We start from the raw sequence: 19311 nt of genomic DNA, 5'->3' as shown, positions 1-19311 counted from the left end.
TCGCCCGCCCCCCCCCCCCCCCCCCCCCCCCCCCCCCCCCCCCCCCCCCCCCCCCCCCCCCCCCCCCCCCCCCCCCCCCCCCCCCCCCCCCCCCCCGACAGCCTATTTGGGGGCGTTTATGTGTAATTGCTCAGCCTCGAATCCTAACAAGGCGACCTGAATTCGAAAATACGCTTCTACCTGCTTCCGCTGACGTGATACTTTCCACTGTAGGTTAGGTTAAGAGTAGTCCCGTCTTACATACCTACTGCGCGCATACCTACCTCAGGCGCTGAACTAGTACATAGGTAGCTGGTACGGCTGAATGTAAGGTTGGAAGTTCCTGATGATCGCGGGTTAATAGTTTAGAAGGGTAAATTTATGACGTGAGGAACATTTATTTATTGCCCATGTTCCTGTTATGATTACTTTAGGTACCTAATGTATTGTATTTTATGTATATTTTGTATTTTGTTGGGCGATGTGTCCGGTTCCTGGAATTCCCGAGTATCATTTTCCGCATGTGAAAGGTGTGAGGTGTAAGGTGAGAGATAAGTGAGCTCATAGATATGTCATAAACGGATTAAAACTTCATAACCCCAGACTTTTATTTTTCATTACGCGTACAATAACCTTAAGTCTTGCGGGGCTCCGGATTTATCATTAGACACTAAAACTTTAAGACGACCTAAACTTGGATCAACTTAACCTAGAACTATGTATAGTTATTCCTGTTGCCTGTTGGCTGTTTCGAATTCCTTCTGATAGCGCACAACTACGTGTATCTACCTTGTACGTAAAAGGTACGTACGTGTTTTCGACCATAGTTCGCCTACGAGAGAACTTCCGAAGTCCAATAGAACGTAGGTTCTATCCCGGACGTTTAAAGGGGTAATACGGCTGGTGTAAATGATTGGCCTCGCGCGCCCCGGGTTAGGTTATCACTAGCCCTTAGGTGACCAAGCTCGTTACAAGGACCTTTTTCTATTTCGTCTTGTGTTTGCCTTCCTAATGCACACCTACCTACCTACCTACCTACCTAGGTACCTACCCTAGCTGCTTAGGTAGGTACCTATATTAGGACACTAAATGGGATCTTACCTTAGCCCCGACGAGGACATCTCATGCAGGGACGGGCGATTACAGGAGTCGGATTTCGATACGTGCGAAGGATGGAACCCGGCTGCAGGCTTGATATTACACAAGACTGGCGCCTATCCTCGAGCAGTCCGTGAGCAAATTTCTACAGTAGGCGGAAGCCGATCAGCTGATTTACATACAATTGTGTTGCGTGATGATGGTAAGAGTGAATTCGTCTGCTAACTGAGGCCGTGAACGCCGGCCGGCGCCGAGAAGGGCGAAGAGAAACAGAAACCCTATCTTTAGGGAGAATCGGAAAATCAACGGGGTAATGCAGCAACATGTGAAAAGCGCAAAGTGCAAATCGGATCGAATATGATCGACCGGGCGTATTCTCTGTCAACGGGTTCGAGGGGTCCAAGAAGGAGAAAGGAAAAAAAAGAGGTACAGAAAGTCAACGAATAGTTATCCGTTCCAGGGGTTGCAATTGCAACGGTATCGCGAGCCTTGTGCTCGATGCCTCCTACACCGCAACTTCTACGAATATGACGATATGACGATGTGGTAGGTATAGTTAAGAGGACGATAGGAAAAATGCTAAACGCTAAACGAATAAAATGGTGTAAGTCGTGCTCTTGCGCAACCCGGTCTGGTGATTGAATAAATCGAGAGATTTACGTACGGATTACTGAGATGGATGATGTGCACTGCCCAATTCGGCCTTTAGGGGCTAAGACCAAGGACCCTAAGCGTCACTTTCGAGTGTGACAACTCCGCGATACTGTCCTGTCTATTTCCTTCTGTGTGGAGGGACTGTGTGGGGTGCGGACAGGAGAACCCTTGCTCATATCTCCGCCTTAGCAGTACGTACACATATCGAGTTATTATTACTTTGAAACCCAAGCTGGCCTTTATTTGCGCCTTATGGGCTGTTTGCTTAGAAGTTGACCATTAGCATCCTAATATGGCGATATATTTATTGGGCAAGGTAACCCCAGCGGCGCGACCTCTTCAAGTCCAGTTTGGCGTGTGATAGACGTGAGAAAGCTCTAGTGTAGAGCTGTTCATACGTTCCATTGGATGTCAGGCAAACCAGTCTAGCCATGTGTTACTGTACCCTCGATAATGAAACTGTGAGCCCAATAGCATAACTATACGTGCTTGATATGAATGAGACGCGTGGGGTGGAGCAGATCCTTGCATTAGCTGATCCAACCAAAATAGCAACTAATAAGACGTAGGGTCGGAATCGCGATTTGAGAAACGCCCTTCACACCTATCGTTAAAAGGGAGCCAAGCAGGATGAGAAGAGTCATTTGCCACACGTTGCTAATCGTCTACCCAAACACTGCCATGCTCAAGAGCCCGCAGACGTGGTAAGCTGCCAGATCTTTTCATGTCCGTGATACGAACCTACGTGTTGAAAATTGTAACTTCGGCTGATTCTCAACCAACAGAGAAGGCTACCATGTCGGAAATAAAAGGAGATATGTATGTATATATTACTTACATACATAGGTAGGAGGTAGGTAGGTACCTAACGTATGTAATGTTACAGGGTTGTCGAGATTCAGGAGAGAGGTATGTCCCAGAGTTACAAGATCATGTATTTGTTGTGCTACACGCAAGAGTCAGAGACTTGTGTGTCTTCCATATCGGTAATTAATGACTCTAAGTTCTTAAACAGCAGGTCCTAGACTCCGTATGTATATATATCGTACGTCCAGGCGTGGGGGTTGCTCAGCCGATCCACTCCACGGGGTTGAATCCCTGCTTTCATGTACCCCAAATCCCCGCAGAAACCTTCTCTCAAGTTCGTACGTACGTACATTACGGGGAGAGATGCCGATAATTATCCAGGGCTACCGGGGCTGACACCATCGCGCTAAGGGGAAGGGGGGAGTGTAAGGGGGTGGAGGGTCTCGGTGTGCAAAGAGCCGACTTCTCGAAGATCGATACCACCTACTGTAACTGTGGTTGGACGAGGATTTACATATACTAAGCGCGCATATGAGGATGTAGACGCCTTCGTCTAGGGGTGTGTAACGTTTAGTTCAAGATTCCTCTTTATATGAAGCTCCTTAGCTACACCTCTAAAGCGGTACAAACATCCGTGCCCGAGAGACACGAGTTTCATAATGCGGCAAATGAGTACCTAGCTTGACTTTTGCTTTCATCCACAGGTTTGGGCGAGATATCATATCTCATTATGGCCCCTAAACCGGCATTTTCGGGTGAACGCCCCGGATCGCCAGGACTTTCAAAGTTCGATAATCAACCTTTACAGATTAGACAGCCCACGCTCCGTTATTGCTGGTAGTAACAGGATCCCATCCTATTGGTTCTCCGCATTGTGGCGGCGTATGCAAGAGTAGCGAAGATTTGGTACTTTGGACTCCGCCGTCTGGACACCAGCCCGGTCGGAACTTCACAATGCAGCAACGGTAGACGGCGCGCCGTCGTGACTTTTATGTGTGAGATAGATTGGCGAGGTGACGAGATCGCAAGGATATGGACTAGCCAGTTACCTCGCAGATCCTTCTTGATTAAGGAAAACCTGGCGATTTCCCCGGGATATCGCTACTATTTCGAGCTCGGGAGTCGCCTACCCACCATCAACGTGTAATAGCGTCGTCTTATGTGACAATTTATTAGCGATCCGTGCCCCACGGATGCCGGCGTAGTGGTGTAAATCCACCCTATCTCGAATCTCGATACTACGCAAATGTATGGGGGTCGATTGGGGGTCGAAGATCTCGACTAGTCCATCGAAAAGTTGTGGGGGAATTATGCGGCCTATCAGTGGTTCGGCACCGTCTTGAGATATTAATTATTTGATTAACTACGCATCTAAGGGGAGATCTTATTACTCGCTTCGGGGGCAGAATCAAGCCATGTTTAGAAAAAAGAACAGGAACAGGAACAGGCCCAAGCGATGCCGAGGGAAACGGCCGCGCAAGCATGAGGTTTCTGCCAGGAACAACATCGCCGTGTTCTCAGGTACGGTGTATAGCCTATGAAGGATCTTGCTCGGAACGAAAGAAGCGAGATTGCTCCAGTCGAGGTGGTGCATACTGTTCCTCTAGAGCCTAAAGAGCCTATCGGAATAGATGGTACTTGTCATCGTAGTCATCGTGAATGCTGCCGTCATCCTTACGAAATGTTGGACAAGACAAAGTATTACGGCGGCTACTTGTTATATCGGATTATATTAGGTAAAGGAACCCCTTACATTGCCGGTAAGTAACCGGAGCTAAATGGAATCATCCGGAGCTAGACGCCGTTGACGAACGTGTCGCTATTTTCCTTCTTATCCGCCAATCCTGTGAGGCAACAAAACTCATGCCATTCTGAGGTATGCTTAGACTAATATGAGTATGTTGTCGCCAAGATATCTATCCATAGATCGATCCACTTCGCCATGCTAGAGCCCTTATCAACGCCAAGTCTATTCTAATAACTAATGTCCCTAGCCGGCGGGCGGAGGGCTAGAGCAAGGTCCTATTCTAGATCAAGGAATCTTTAGGATTCTATGACATTAAGGTTCGTAACCCGTAGCCTTGTCATCAAGCCAGACCTTTGATGCTAAGGGAAAATATCGCCCGGTAATCAAGAGACGATGTATGTAAATTTGGTTCGGAACAGGTACATGATATAATCTCTCAGGTTCCTTACCTTGGCCTGGCCTTGGCTGCATTGCTTGGGAACCTGGATCGGCGCGAACCATCTAATCATGGCTCTCCAGTTCAGCTTCCATTCCTGTCTTCCGGATAGACGTACCGGTGCCGGGACTTGGAGAGCAAAGGAGTAGAGGTTCGTCGTTCTCCGCTTTGTGTAGATGAGGGTGAACTTGTTCTAAATTGGACAGTTGAACGAAGCAACTCCATTCGACTTCGCAATGTCAGAAGCAAGCTGAAAACTGCCTAATCCGTCGGCATGCATTCGGTCAATGCAAAGGCCGTATGGGTATTATCTGATCTTATCCCCCCCTACTTCACCTCCTTACTTTTCCCATCCCACCCATCTCTGCTGCATCATCGGCGCCGGACGACACGGTTATGCCGATTTGCACGGTCGTAAGCCAGTGTGCGGCCACGGGCGTTACGGGGTGCATATAATCATGCAGTTAATCCCCAGATAAATAAATATCTTGCTCAAGACGAGCCGCAATCTATTCCACATGTCGGCCCCGAGACGGGAGCCTACCACAGATCTATCTCCGCAACGGCTGATTCGGACTTTTGAGTTTGCCTGAGGGGAAGCCTGTCGATGTGGTATTTGTACCCCTTCTCCTCACCCTGTATTCCGGGTGCCCTTATCACTGTTGCCACCGGATGTTCGTCTACATATATAACTTTTGGTCGCCCTCTGCCGTGTAACCTCTATAATACTATACTACCTGTCGTACATCCATGTATTACTACTACTCATCAATCAGGGGCCAGCACGTCTCGCTTGGGGACTACAGAGCAGCCGTCCCGGATCTAAGGAGAGACATACGCTCCAGCGGGCTACCCCGACGACACATAGCGTCGCTACGGTAAGATGTTGAAACCGGCGAAGGGGCTCAATTCTGAAGATAGATGTGGTGGCAACTTCAAACGGGGTTATTTCATCTCGGCAGCCGGTATTTTAAGTTGCACGGCGTGTGCAGCCTATGCAAATCACATACTATCTCGGCTCGTACCGAAGTGTGGCGCCAGCAGGACGCCAATCCCGTGCTAGAATCGACGCCCTTTACATCTTGACCGAGTCTGGCCGCCGCAGCCATAAAAGCTTTTCTTCGGTATAGTAAGCCGAACTGCTTTGATTCCTTGGCTTTAATCACAGGGATGCCGTGCTACAGCTGGAACGCCGGTCCGGTAAAAAGCTTCGATGACGCTGTCGCGGTTATCTCCATAACCTTGAAGCTTCAGCCTGACTTAACTTAGTAACCATACCTACTCCTATTTCACAGGCGCTTGCCTACGGGTGACTACGGCTACAGATACCCTATCGGTCCTGACAGTTCGATGTGCGGCATCCGGTCCTCTAGGAACGGCGCCAAGGTGTCATATTCATAAACCGCTACATGAGGTTGCTCACAATCACACATAGTATCGGCGCGGGATAGGGGCTTGGAGTGCAGAAACGAACAGTCTCTAATGAGTGTTAGGATATCTAAGCGAGAGAGACATGCAGACATCATAGACTTTGGTGGGCATTCGAATACGCAAGCCGAGGCGGGAAACCAGGCCCGGAGATGTACGACTTCGTTCAGAGTTCATGATGCTGAGAAGACGTTCGTATGACGGCTCCACTGTGCGAACAGTGATCTCGTCTAAGTAGTCGATACAAGCCCATGATATTGAGGATATCAACATCTTAGCACAAGGCATTACGAATGCTTTTGTCGAGATGCAGGATTAGAGGGCATCCATTACTGGGTGAGGGTGAGGGTGACGTTAAAACAACAGGACTCAAGGTACTATAGTAAGTAATGTGAGGATACCGGGCAATCACTTTAGTCGAAAATAGTCTTAGGAGGTAGATAGGCTCTAGGAGGAGAGTCCCCCCCTTTTCATTGAGCCCACGGAAGAGTATCCTGCTTGATGGGGTAGGCTGTAGCGGAAACCAGTAAGTATGTAATGTTATGCAACTATGAAGGCCGAATATGAATTATCCGCATACAACCGGACGCCAATAATTCCTATCACAGCATATATGAGAAGTACAATACAGTCAAGGCGGTGGAAGGAGGCTTGGCCTCAAAAATAGAGAATTTATAACTGCATATCTGGATAATTAATAGTTAGGGGATAGCATGAGGTTTATACTAGTTCGATATTTGAGAATCTTAACGGTTAGTCTGAACTAACTAGATTCCGCGTATAGGTAATACATAGAAGTAACTCAAGGCCGTCAAGATAGCTCTACAGTCGCGGCGGATAAAGAACAGCCTTGGGGATTTGGTAACGGTTCATAGTATTTCTCATATTATACGAACCACGGTTATCTTATACTTGACATCGGCCTAGGTCTTAGCAACGGAAAAGTGAAGGATCATGAGTCTATGTCCTAAGTTACATTGTAAGATGAAGTCTAGCTCATATTTGGTGGCTATATATATACCTGCGGTATATCATCACGATATGAAGCAAGAACTGAAGGTATCTTTTGTTCTAGATGTCTCATTATAATCTTAACATATTATATAAATTAGCTCTATCTAAGTTTGTTAAGATTTCTAGCTGACTAGGTCTAAGAGAGCTAGAACTTATACATTAGTATATTAAATGGTAGTAATATAAACAGATCAACTACTTTACATACTATGCGTCGACGGAAAACTTTGCAACCCGAACCATCGCTATGTCTACTTGGGTAATTGATAGCTTGTGTACTTAAATTGAATTAAGGACTGGAAGATGAGAAACGTGTTATAACTAAGCCTGGAGCTATGCCTGGCTGATTTATAATACAATATAAGAGATATCTACCTCTCTGGAGTGTTCTCTAAAGCACCAACTCAATTAAAACTATTAACGGCTCATAAGCAATAGTAGTAGTGAAACTACCGACGCTCATATTGAAGCCCTGAGCCTAACCATAGGTAGAAAGGAATGATAGGGTAGGGGATGATCCTCATTCTTATGGGATTGTTAGGTGAATAGGTTGAGAGACAATAGGCTACTCAGAGTTAGGATCATAGAGGCCGTTGCTTTGTTTGTTTGTTTGTACGGTTAAACGTAAATGTGTGATTGTGGAAGATATCTTAGATTTGTTGATAATCTATATAATATTAGATTGACGGCATATAGACTTACGCCGACGATCTAGGCGTGATTGAGTTCCTCGTTCTAAGACTTGTCGACGAGAAAAGGAAACGATTGTAGCAACCGCCACTTCTCAGCTAGGTACGACGTCGTTATATCCCGTAGTTTACTGCCTTCCGTCATCACAACCTCGACGCTGTTAGCTATCCTAGTTTAGAGGAGGGTATATAGGACAAATTGCACTGTTTAAGCACCATTAAAGAGACGAAGCGGCAGCTTTAGCTGGCCGTTTTGAGTTTTTCCGCGAGATTAGTAAGAGATGAATAGTTCTTCGCATGTTAGGAATAAAATCATATTCGAATGGCAATTACTGAGGCTATTAGCGCAGTTGTGATTACGGAAAACAGAGAAGTGATGATAACCGCTTTCACTTACCTAGGCCACAATGAGTGGTAGAGATATCCGGGATGAACCCGAGTGACTTGGGACCAGCTGGAAAGGTCCAGGTTTATCAGATGAGATGAAAAGCAGTTGATCATGGGTGATATTTCTCATCTTAGCTGGACCTAACTTTCTATTAGAAGGTATTGATATATCTACGGTTCGGTTACAACATCTATTCTTAGCTCACACGAACAAACGGTGTCTTTTGAATGAATACAGTATTATTATTAACCTGGGATTTCGAACATGACCCTAGCACCGCTACATATGGTCTGGGTTGGCCAACAACAGTACGGGTCGCGGATGTCATACATATGACTACTAATAAGGGACCCATTTCGGGCTCGAGATATTGAAAAGAAAGCCAAGTCACATATATATCGATATATCGTAGTTAGTGGAATGATATTTGGTATGTATTACAAGTAATATATGTATAAAGTCGTTCGGTTCATATAGCTCACTAATATCAAAATAATATAGTATGGTATCTCAGAATAGGCCTAGTCCTGTCATTCCAAACTGATGAATCAAAGATCTAACATGCCATGCCCAATTGCCCATGCTCCTCTATTGAGACTCCCATGCTAAGTTGGTAATCCTATTTCCAGGTTTCAAAAAACACTTCCTAGAAAGGCTCTATTATTTTATGTCTGCATCATTAGGCGTATTTCCGCTCGCGCTCCCGTCCCCGGGCCTTGGACTTGTGGGGCTCTGAGGGCTCTTAGGACTCTTTACTCTCTTTCCGGCGCCTTTACCCACAATCTTCTCTGTCCAATTCCAGCTCGGGCTGGTAGCTCTTTGCTTGTCGTTGTCCTCGTGCCCTTGGGATGTCTGGATCTTAGGCCTACCATAAGCCATATCCATATCGATTTCACTATCATCCCCACTGTCCGCAAACTCGCGGTCGCTCCAGCTTGCAGAGTCGACCCTTTCATACGATGGACGAGGCGGCGAATCTCTTGAACTGTAACGAGTCGACTTCCTTTCCTGGGCTAGGGATGGTAGATCTGGAACAGCATCTGTGGCCTCGATAGCTTCACTTGCAGTATGCTTGTGGGTCATCGCACCGTCTTTGCCTTTCCGGGGTTGGGCGTCTTCTTGTGTGTAGGTCTCAGCGCCAGTCTCGTCAGGTCGCTGGTCCATAGATTTTGCACGGTCACCGGTTTGCTCGGCCTCATCTCGCATGCGAGCAGCTGCGCTGTCGCTAAAGTGAGCATCAACTAAGTGTTTGACAACAGGCCAACCAAAAGCATTGGCGAACTTGCGACGCACAATGATATTGTTGTGCGCATCCGGCTCTAGTTTGACCAAGACTTTTCGCCAACTCAAACCGCGGTGGTATGCACGAGCAATCTTTTCCTCAACCTTCATATTAGAGCTGTCAACAACATCATCGGTATCTCTACTAGGGTCAGTATGCGCAGGATCATCATAGTCGTGAGTTGAAAGTTCAGAATCTGCATGCTCAACTCCGGCTTTCGGCGAAGGGAGATTTATATTCTCATCTTTAGAAGATGAAGAGGCGCCGTTAGTGTTTGACTTGTGTCGGAAGCTAAGTGTCTTGGTCGTACGTTTCTTAAGTGGTGGTGGTGGAATATCGGACGGATGATAGACGCGATCATGAAATATGGTCCGTGGACGCTTTGAAGGGTCAATCAAGTAGTCCACCGTTGGTAACTTGGGATTAAGAATATCGCCCGCGGACTCAAAGAATGTCGTCCTCGGAGGAGCAGATACATCATTTGCCGGGTCTTCGCTAAGCTCATGACCGGAAGATACCTTCGACTTACTTGACGATGCCGAGTCCGTGACCGCGTCTATCTTCAATGTTTGACTGCGCTGGTAAATTTTGTTCTCCCGTGGAGACGACGGAGGTGTTTTACGAGTTGCTGTTTTCTGCGACTCGCTGGATTTGAAAAAATTAAAAAATCCCGAGAACGCAAAGTCGTTGTTTGTCTGTGAGTTTTGATTTGCCGTGCCCGTCTCCGAAAGGGGAGTGGTTATGTTAAGACTGCGCCTGTCATCCTCTACAGTTGCGTTAGTTGGTGGCTGAGGTACTTCGTGAGGGTCGCTATGAGAGGACTCAGACTCGACGCCGGATTGTGATAACGATGGTGGCTCTTCAGTTGTCGGCGACCAGGGACCTCTTCGTGACGACACATTAGCACCTGTCAATTCCGCCCACCCGAACCCGACGACGGTTTCAACCAAGCCGGCTTCGCGTCGAGCCTTTTCCACCCGACCAAGCCCTTGCCAGTCTAGAAATAATAGGCAGCTTGTGCGTAGCGGTACAATTCCATCGTTTACCACATTTGAATAGACGGTCCGGTTGCGAAACTTCTTCAACGCGGTGTGTGCTGGGCCGGTTGGTAGGATACGCAGCAGCGGTTTTGATTCTGGCTGTACCTCTCCTATTACCTTCTTGTGGGCACTCTCCCCGAGGGTACCTACTAATGCGCCCCAGCCGCTTCTGGCAATAGTTGGTGCCCGCCAAGTAAGGCCTAGATCTTGCCCAGTTCTCCCGACGAGGCCAAAGTCCAGAGCGAATTTGACATATAAAGGGTTCTCGTTGCTAAGGCCTAATAATGGAGATGCGAGGGTAATGAAGTTGATCGGCCGTATCAAGTAAAAAAACTGGGGTGAGTGCTTCTGGATATACGCTATAGCATACACCTGAACAAGGCCTCCTAGCGAGTGCCCGACAAAACTGATGCTGGTAAACTGGAACTTGCGGTTCTCCTCGTGATGCTGGCCCTTGTGTATGGTGCTGTTTTTATGTGCAGTTTTCCCTGACGCATCATCACTCACACCGTCACTTTTGAAGGCATTAGCAATGCTTCCAGTCGCCGCCTTTTTCCTCGATGGTAGGAAAGGTTGGTCTGGGTAAGTCATGGAGAGCACCCAACGTGCCAAACGCTTGCCAAGAAACTTGATGCCCCTTTCTGTTCGAGTAGCATTTCCAGAAAAGCCTCTTACTACGACTTCTTCTTCGTCATATTCGTCATATTCGTCGTCATCAGCATCAGGAGGGTCGCCTTTTTCGGCCTTTTCTCGTGCTTTCCTGGCTCTCGCATCAGCCTTCGCTTGTTTCGCAGCTGTATCGATGCTCTCCTTCATGTATAGCATATCAGCTCCAAGGTTACTATGCAAGCCATGCGTTACAACAACTAGATGGATTTTCCTTGGAGGCTGCCTTTTTGCGTTATCATCTTCCGTCTCTGTCGGCTCCGTAACACTACCGGTTGCCTTGCTCACACTCGATGCTTTGTGGCTTCCATGGTGCCACTCGTCCCAGCCAGGAAGCGGTGGTGTATTCCAGAGACTTGCTGTATCCTCAACCTTTAAGGCAATAGCCTTCGAAAAGACACCCTTCGGCTGGGCGCGGTGATGGCCATCTTTTGCGCCTATACTTTGTTGAAAATCGGTTACCTTGCCGGGTTGTGGGACCTGAGCTTGACCGCCTATGACTGGCACGCCACCGAGATTTAGGCTCTTTTCGTCGCGCGCGAGCAAGACCTCGTAGCCCACGGCTGCACTGTTAGAGAAAATAACCTGGCTCGTAACCTCCACGACCCAGCTCGCAGTTTTTGGAACCTCTTCATGCGTAGTATCATAGCCAAAGTCACCCCTCGCAGCCCCCGTTCCGGCGCTCTGGCGGATGTTGTCTGGTACGATCAACTGGCATGACCACGTGCCTCCAGCCTTGAGCATGGGCTCAAATTCAGGGACTCCATAACGTTGGGGGTTTTCGAACTTGCTATTCGGATCGTAGTGGGCGGGACAGGCGGAAACGTCTAGAGTATATGGGCCGTGGATAAAGGCGGCTCGCAGGGGAATAGGGGAAGTATTGCGGATTCGTAGGTATAGAACGTCGGGCGAAGGTAGTATTCGGTCGTGCGACGGTGCATAAGTTACGGTGTAGCGGATGACTTCACCAATTTTGACGCTGCCAATCTGATGCAGGAGAAGCATGTTTCAGAAGGGTTCCCCGCGAGAACCAATCATCGACCTGGAGACAATAGGTGCGGTCAACGGTCTATGACGAAATGTAAACGAGTAACGAGTGGTTAACATGAGAAGGCGAGCTCTAGATGGTAGAACTAGGAGGATCGGCAGGGCGCATTGGAGAATGAGGTATCGACATATTACAGGTGCGTTTACAGATGCGCAGATGCGTAGGGAGATGAGCGGAAATGAAAATTTAAAAGATAATTAGAGTGATCATTGCGTTGTTTTAGTGGGAGTCAGCGTTGATCGTGAACGTATTGTATGTACTGATGTAAATAAAAAAGTAGGGTCCGAGATGGGAGCACGCGGACAAAGTTGAACAAAGATCCATGGATCCGCAGGGTCGGGCAGCCTGTTGCAGTGTTGCTGCTACCGATAATGTGGCTAGGAGGTACCGATAACAATGTGCTGCAGTACCGACGTCACAGGCACTGCACTATACTAAAATAGCGCCGCCACGCTTAACTTACCGCTTCTATGTCCCCAAAGCTACCCCCCCCATACCACTTCTGCATTTCCCTTTTTAGCAACATTTTAAGACCTACATCATGGCGTTCACTACATGTAAGCAGCTTCGGATATAGTTCGTGTTTCTCATCCGCATTCTTATCATCCGAACTTACTCTTAAGCTGAAGGATCATCCTTGCATCCTGGCGAATATAATATATTTATCTTGTACGGAAGTCGCCTTCAAAAGTTTTGTCCATAGGTCAGCCCCTGTCAGCTTTGGCCAGCACTGCCAAGGCTTGGCGACGACTGGTAGGATGTACTTTCAAAAATACTATTATTTTATTTAATTTTATACCTGAAAATAAAATTGTTAAAATTTTGAAATTTATATATAATAAAACTTAGTTTTTAAATTAAATATTAATCGCAATTATATCTTATTATTGTATAAATTAAGGTCGATATTAAATATAGAAAAATAAAAGAAATAAAATATACTTTCCAATCTGTAGCCGCCAAGTGCTGCCAGCGGTTCCACAGCTGTGGTCAAAGCTGACAGGCGTGCACTATGGACAAAACTTTTGAAGGCGACTTCCGTACCTGACGTCTCATTTCTTCCTCCGCTATGATAAGTTGCTTAAGTGCCTAGGTACCTGTTAATTCGTTCAATAATACAACTAGAAACTTACAAGTTAAACAACAAAGGACTTAAGCACTACCTACTATACAACATGATATAGACCAAGGGGAAAGAGCGCGCTTTGAAAATTGTTGCTGGAAGTTATCTATTAAAATATAACCGTCTAAAATAACATACGCCAAAGCCTTATCAACCAGGTTCAATAACTCTTATATTTTCGTTCGCAGGTGTTAAACTTCATCTTAAACTTCATTATTTACTTGTTATTCATTTCTTATCACGTAGTTCTAGCAATCGCGTACTGATAATTATATTATATTCTGTATAAAAGCTATCTATCCGTTGGCTAACAGCTTATTGGCGCTCTTCACTTATAAAGCCGCTCAACTGCTTGAGCAAACCCCCTTTACCATTTTAAACCCAAAGTTGAGCTTAGCCTATCTTAATATTTTGATATATACTAAGTTTAATGGCTATATTAAGTGTTTACTAAGAGCACGATAGTAGAGCTTGTACTTAATATCCATCTGGTAAGCTAGAAGTAAAGACGAGTTGAGGAATTAACCCTTGAGATAACCCGTGTATAAAACATACGCGAGAGTGAATGTCTTATTGTTTTATTGTCTTAAGTGACACTTGTCAGAAAACATCCTAAAGGCGAGGCCTTAATATATAATCATAGGCATATATCAAGAAGAGCACTCGGGCTGTTTCGAGCGGAATTTTCATGTTACGTAATTTTTTTGAATTTTTTTCTCTAAGAAGCTCATATATTAAATATATGAAGCAAATGGTAAGACTACCTGTTTCTCAAACTTGCTGACTTTTCGAGAAAGCTTCGGGTTGTATAGAATACTGGTTGTTGAGGACTCTGTACTTACACCTCAATGTTAAGGCAGTCTTGTACGGTTCTTTTTACGAGATTTGGGACAACTACCCTCGAATAACTTACAGGATGTCTAATTGTAATTGCTCTTCATTATGCATAAATATCGACGGAGCGGCAACGATGTCGCCGTGTCTTATTTGGGCTTAGTATCGATTGATCAGTCTAATCGTACGGCCGACGCCGAAGGGCGACAGAGCTTGTTTTTATATCTGATTTACATCCAGTTACTTGGGAAGGATAGAACTTCCTTATTGATCAATCTGCGGCAAATATTCTAAAATTAACCAAATAAATATTCACTTGAACCGGAGAACGACAACTTAAGGTTACCAGGCTGGTATAGTGCTGACAAGCTACCTACCTACCTAACATATGCAAGCTACCAAAGCTGAAGTACATAGGTAGGTAGGCTAGGGAGCAATACTACTATCAACACGGCGAAGCGGGCTTTGGGGCATGTATTCTCTCCAGCATACTTTTGGTAAAGATTCACGGGATGGGCCGTTAGGCTTGAGGCTGCACAGGGCTAGTTAGTCTAGCCGGCTTTACATATGTAGGTAGTTGGGACTTTCGAAACTTGCTGTTGTTGTACAGCAGCATTCTTCTGCTGCCTGATGTAGTAGTACTGACCGGCCGAATAGGCAATGTTAAAATGCTGTGTCAGATACGTAGGTAGGTATCCAACTTAGTAACACTAGCACAGGAATCGAGGCAGGCTGCACGGCTAAACGCCCTACCACCTGGATCATACCTCAGGAACCATGGTAATCACTAATATATAGGGGCGAGTAGCGAACAGTGAACAGTAGGATACGGTTTTCTTGTGTAACTTACTACCTGTCTGCGTGCCTGATGACTGATCATCCAACCACCCCTTTTTAATGCATTGGAAGGATGATTTCTTGGAATATGGGAATAAATGACGACGATCAGGAGGAGCTAACGCACTCGTGACGAAGGATTTTCTGTTTTCAATGGTATTTACTCCAAGTCACTTGATTGGAATTGCTCATCACAGGAAATGTCCCTCTTCTAAACCTGTGTGCGACTGGAAAGGTTAGAGCTTTATTTTTTTATTTTTTTTATTTTTTTTCTCAACGTGACGAACGGGCTGGAACTTGACATGTGTGAGGGGCATCTGGCATGGAGGGGACCAGTCAGGAGCCAGGTTTTTAGTCGCGCTTGTGCCGCCAGAATCACTGTCCAACCAACGAATGGTCGTTTTCCAGGGGGTTCCCGGCCACTTAGGTCCACTCAAACAACCATTCGGGCCATTCCCCAAGGACCCCCAGGTGAAGATCGTAGGTGAGGGTCAGAACGGAGGGGCAGGGGGAATAGCCAGCGAAGGCGGAGGCAGTGATAGGCAGTAATAGTTATTCCTTACATATCGTACTGTATCAGTATCATGTTCGGGTTAGAACCGATATTTGCCCTGACCACCTGTTCTCCCTTGTCTCACCTCCACAGCTTTTCCATACCTCACCTCTCGTATCTCTCCCCACGACAGCGCGATCCAGTTATCGTGTAGGATCCCGTAGACGATTAAATCGTAATTAGGTGCCATCACACATCATTGTCCTACGACTTTGACGTCTATTGGGGATGTTTTCGCCCGATACTGCACATCCCACTCCTAATGCAGACTGCAACCATACAGCCCAATCAGCACTGAATTGAGTGCATGCAACTAGCCATTCAGGAGTAACCAGCTGTTCATTTCCCACGATACCGGCAGGACTCCTCAACCAACCGAAGCAGTAGAGCAAAGACGGTCTCCTCTACGAATCCGTAGGTACGGGGCTGACACAACGGACGAATGGCACAATCACAGCATGTCGCGGCCAAGCAGCGGGCCAGACGTCGACACCAGACACGCAGTCCCTCCCCATCTCGCCACCATGATTGGGACTCACGACATGATCCCAACCCCCATTCGCTGCCTTACCGACCCCGAGGACCTGAAATACACAGGTTTGCCGGTAGAAATTTAAAAATTTATTCTCATCAAGGTGCACCGCTGTCCGAAGACGACGACTCAGATGCTACCGACCCAATGCCTCATCCACAGCAGCAACTGACCCGTCCCCGGTCGGCCACCGTCGGATCTCGGAACGGGAAAGGTCGGGCAGTGTATCTCGAGGTAGAAGATGGCGATGACGATGACGAACAAGCCAAGATGATTTCGAGGCTTAGGTCTAGATCCAGACCCAGGACGCAATCGAGACACAGGACCAGGAGCAGGACCAGGAGCGTGACCAGTAGCAGCGGAGACGATGAGACCTACGAACTTTCGACACCCCCGAGATCCACTCCCTTATATCGATCCAGGCCTACCTCGAGGATTCCATCACCGTCTTCATCGAGAAGTTCAAGTGTTGACACCGAGTCATCGGATTCCACAGAGGATGAAAGGCTTAAGCGCCGAGCCCGCAAAAGACCAGTCCAAGTCCCAGTAACCCCGCCTCCACCCCCGGTCGACCGGGTCTCCCGCCGACGACAACGATCAAGACATCGAGAAAGACCTGCCTATGAAGAAGATACCGATGAAGAACCCGAATACGAAACCACGCTCCGTCGTTTGCGAGAAAGGTCAAAATCCGTGCCACGATCAGGACACATCGAGTCACGAAGCACGTCCCGGATTCGTCCTCGTCATCGAGACCATTACGATGAACCAGAGGCTAGTTCATCGAGACGGTAAGCATGCAACGCATTTAATGTCCGGGAGTTGATACTGACGATCGATCCTATTAGACCTCATCGGAGGAGGCATTACGAGTCTGATGTGGGATACACTGCGAAGCCCTCGCTTCCACGGGCGCACACTGCTCCCAATTCACATGTAGCGTCCCAGAGTATGAGTTCCTCCTCAATATCTTCTCCAGCTTTTCTGAATAGGTTTGTGGGTTCAGGACTCCAGTCGCCGCCCGACAAGCACTCGAAGATGTAAGTTTGCTAAGCAAATCTAGCAATAAGTCGCTGGTAGATGATGCAAATCTAATTGATTGTCTTTAAATAGGGTGGAATGTGTTGTGTGCCTCGACGACCTACCGTCTTCGAAGACGGCCAAGCTGAAGTGCGGGCATCGTATGTGCAAGTCATGCCTAAAGCGCAGCTTCAAGCTCTCCGTCAAAGACCCGGCGCAGATGCCTCCGAAATGCTGCACGTCGGATTGCATCCCGCTAAAGCACGTCGATAACCTGTTCGACATCGATTTCAAGAAGACCTGGAACCGGAAGTTCCACGAATTTTCTACTCGGAACCGTGTGTACTGCCCGGGTAAGAGATGCGGCCGATGGATCAGACCAGACCAGATCCAGCAACACCGCAATGGCCGCAAGGTCGGTAGATGCGGTAGCTGTCATACTCGCGTATGCTGCGACTGTAACAACAAATGGCACGGCTCCGGCCCATGTCCTGCTGACGAAGAGACGAACCAGATTTTACAGCAGGCTAAGGAAGAGGGATGGCAGCGTTGCTTCAACTGCAGAAATATGGTAGAACTAAAGGAAGGCTGTAATCACATGACTTGGTAAGACACCGTTCTTTATTATTAGGAGTTTATGGGGGTCTAATGAGGAATTTAGTCGTTGTGGTGCGGAATTTTGCATGATTTGTGGCCTGAAGTGGAAGACCTGTGAATGCCCGTGGTTCAACTATGATGGCGCCGACGCCGACGGGCTCGACCACATGCAGATTCCAGAACCGATGATAGACCGAGAGAGGTTAGGCCTCAGAAGTGCTCCACCTGCTCAGGGTTTTGCTCAGGCTTTTGATGCTAGAAGACGCTCGCCTGGTAATGGACTACGAACTCGACCAAGTCCCTACGATGACGAGCTTCTCCGGAGGCGTCTTCAAGAACAGCGAGACGAAGAATTGGCACGGCGGCTTCAGTTCGAGGACAGTGAAGATGAATATATGGATCCCGCTGATGACATTATGGGTCTCGGGAACACCACCGCCACCAACAACACGGCGCACTTCAACATGAACAACCCCTATAGGCGTCGAGCACAGACTGTAGTTGCGCCGCCAGCACCCGCGCCGCCACCAGTAGGACCATTCGAAAGGACAGCAGGTTCGGTTGCAGACTATGTCACCGGAGTGAACAGGGCACGCGGCCTTCGTGCCAGCTCGTTGGAACGCCGTCTCGCCGACCGGTTCGAACAGCGCCAAAACCCCAGCCCGGCTCCTCAAGGCTTCGGACAGAGCATACCGCCTCCCCCGGCCCCTCCCCGAGCGATGGGCCCGCCACCGCTACCGCCTCAAGCCCCTTTAACGACACCTCCTATGATGCGTAGACACACCGTGGACGATGAAGACTTATACGAGATTCCACGGGCTAGTCGAATTCCCGAACGGATGCTCCCCAGGCGAGCTGCGACGCGCGGCTACATGGACGACTCGGCTCTGTACGAGCCCGGACCCCGGGTGCGGCACCGCCAGCGAGCCGCGTCGACATCGCCCAAGGACTCCGTTCTCGCCGGCCTCACCGGGCCCGGACGCGGCATGCACCGCGTATACGAATGGGTTGAGCACGTCGAGCAGGACCCGCACACACTCGCTACGTAGAGATTCGATCACCGTCATCGTCATCATCATCATCATAATGTTAGGGCAATGGGTTATTTATTGAGAGGAACGTTTTCCCGTACTAGGGCACATGTGTTTTGACGATTTGTTCATGAAGATGCATGAAATGACAATATGGTTTGCTAGGATTTTCTACGGATCTCCTTTTGTGGCAAGTTGTATCACCATCTACATCAATACGTTCATGCAGCAGCAGCATTATTTACACGAGTTAATTTTATTATTCGAGTGGGCTCTGCATTAATATTACTGGGTATGGTTTTTAAAGTCTCAGGACGCTTTGTAACTGCACTCGGGTCGGGTCTAGGATCAATCAATCAGGAGTTGCGGAACGACATTATCCATCGCTATTATTTTTTCAGGGGATATTCCTTTTTTTTTTTTTACAGGCATTTTATAAGGAGAAACAGAACTATCGCTATTTTTCTCTTTCTTTTCTACCAACATAGAAAAACCCAAAAAATAATTA

At 47.6% G+C, this 19311-nt stretch overlaps 3 protein-coding genes across 3 annotated transcripts; 1 reads left to right on the top strand and 2 right to left on the bottom strand.

Annotated features, from left to right (window-relative positions):
• Positions 1–4786: 4786 nt before the first annotated feature.
• Positions 4787–5173, bottom strand: F4817DRAFT_314617 (uncharacterized protein; the record flags this gene model as incomplete). Its single annotated transcript, XM_049300432.1, has 2 exons — positions 4787–4950; positions 5080–5173. The coding sequence occupies 2 exons, from the start codon at positions 5171–5173 to the stop codon at positions 4787–4789; spliced, it is 258 nt and encodes an 85-aa protein (XP_049160392.1).
• Positions 5174–8649: 3476 nt separating this feature from the next.
• Positions 8650–12599, bottom strand: F4817DRAFT_333638 (DUF676-domain-containing protein). The gene has a single exon (XM_049302781.1). It carries the CDS (start codon positions 12231–12233, stop codon positions 8901–8903), a length of 3333 nt encoding a protein of 1110 aa, XP_049160391.1. The 5' UTR covers positions 12234–12599; the 3' UTR covers positions 8650–8900.
• Positions 12600–16081: 3482 nt separating this feature from the next.
• On the top strand, positions 16082–18821 carry F4817DRAFT_314615 (uncharacterized protein; the record flags this gene model as incomplete). The annotated part of the gene is made up of 5 exons (XM_049300431.1): positions 16082–16220; positions 16259–16946; positions 17004–17195; positions 17269–17781; positions 17837–18821. 5 exons carry the CDS (start codon positions 16082–16084, stop codon positions 18819–18821), a joined length of 2517 nt encoding a protein of 838 aa, XP_049160390.1.
• Positions 18822–19311: the final 490 nt, after the last annotated feature.

Source organism: Daldinia loculata, assembly GCF_022478755.1.
Source record: "Daldinia loculata strain CBS 113971 unplaced genomic scaffold F4817scaffold_16, whole genome shotgun sequence".
Lineage (NCBI taxonomy): Eukaryota > Fungi > Ascomycota > Sordariomycetes > Xylariales > Hypoxylaceae > Daldinia > Daldinia loculata.
The sequence above is the reverse complement of the archived record's forward strand: the minus strand, read 5'-3'. Positions and strand labels throughout refer to the sequence as shown.

What these genes read in the sequence shown, in the direction of transcription:
- F4817DRAFT_333638 (XM_049302781.1), bottom strand. Translation starts at nt 12,233, where the DNA reads ATGCTTCTCCTGCATCAGATTGGCAGCGTCAAAATTGGTGAAGTCATC.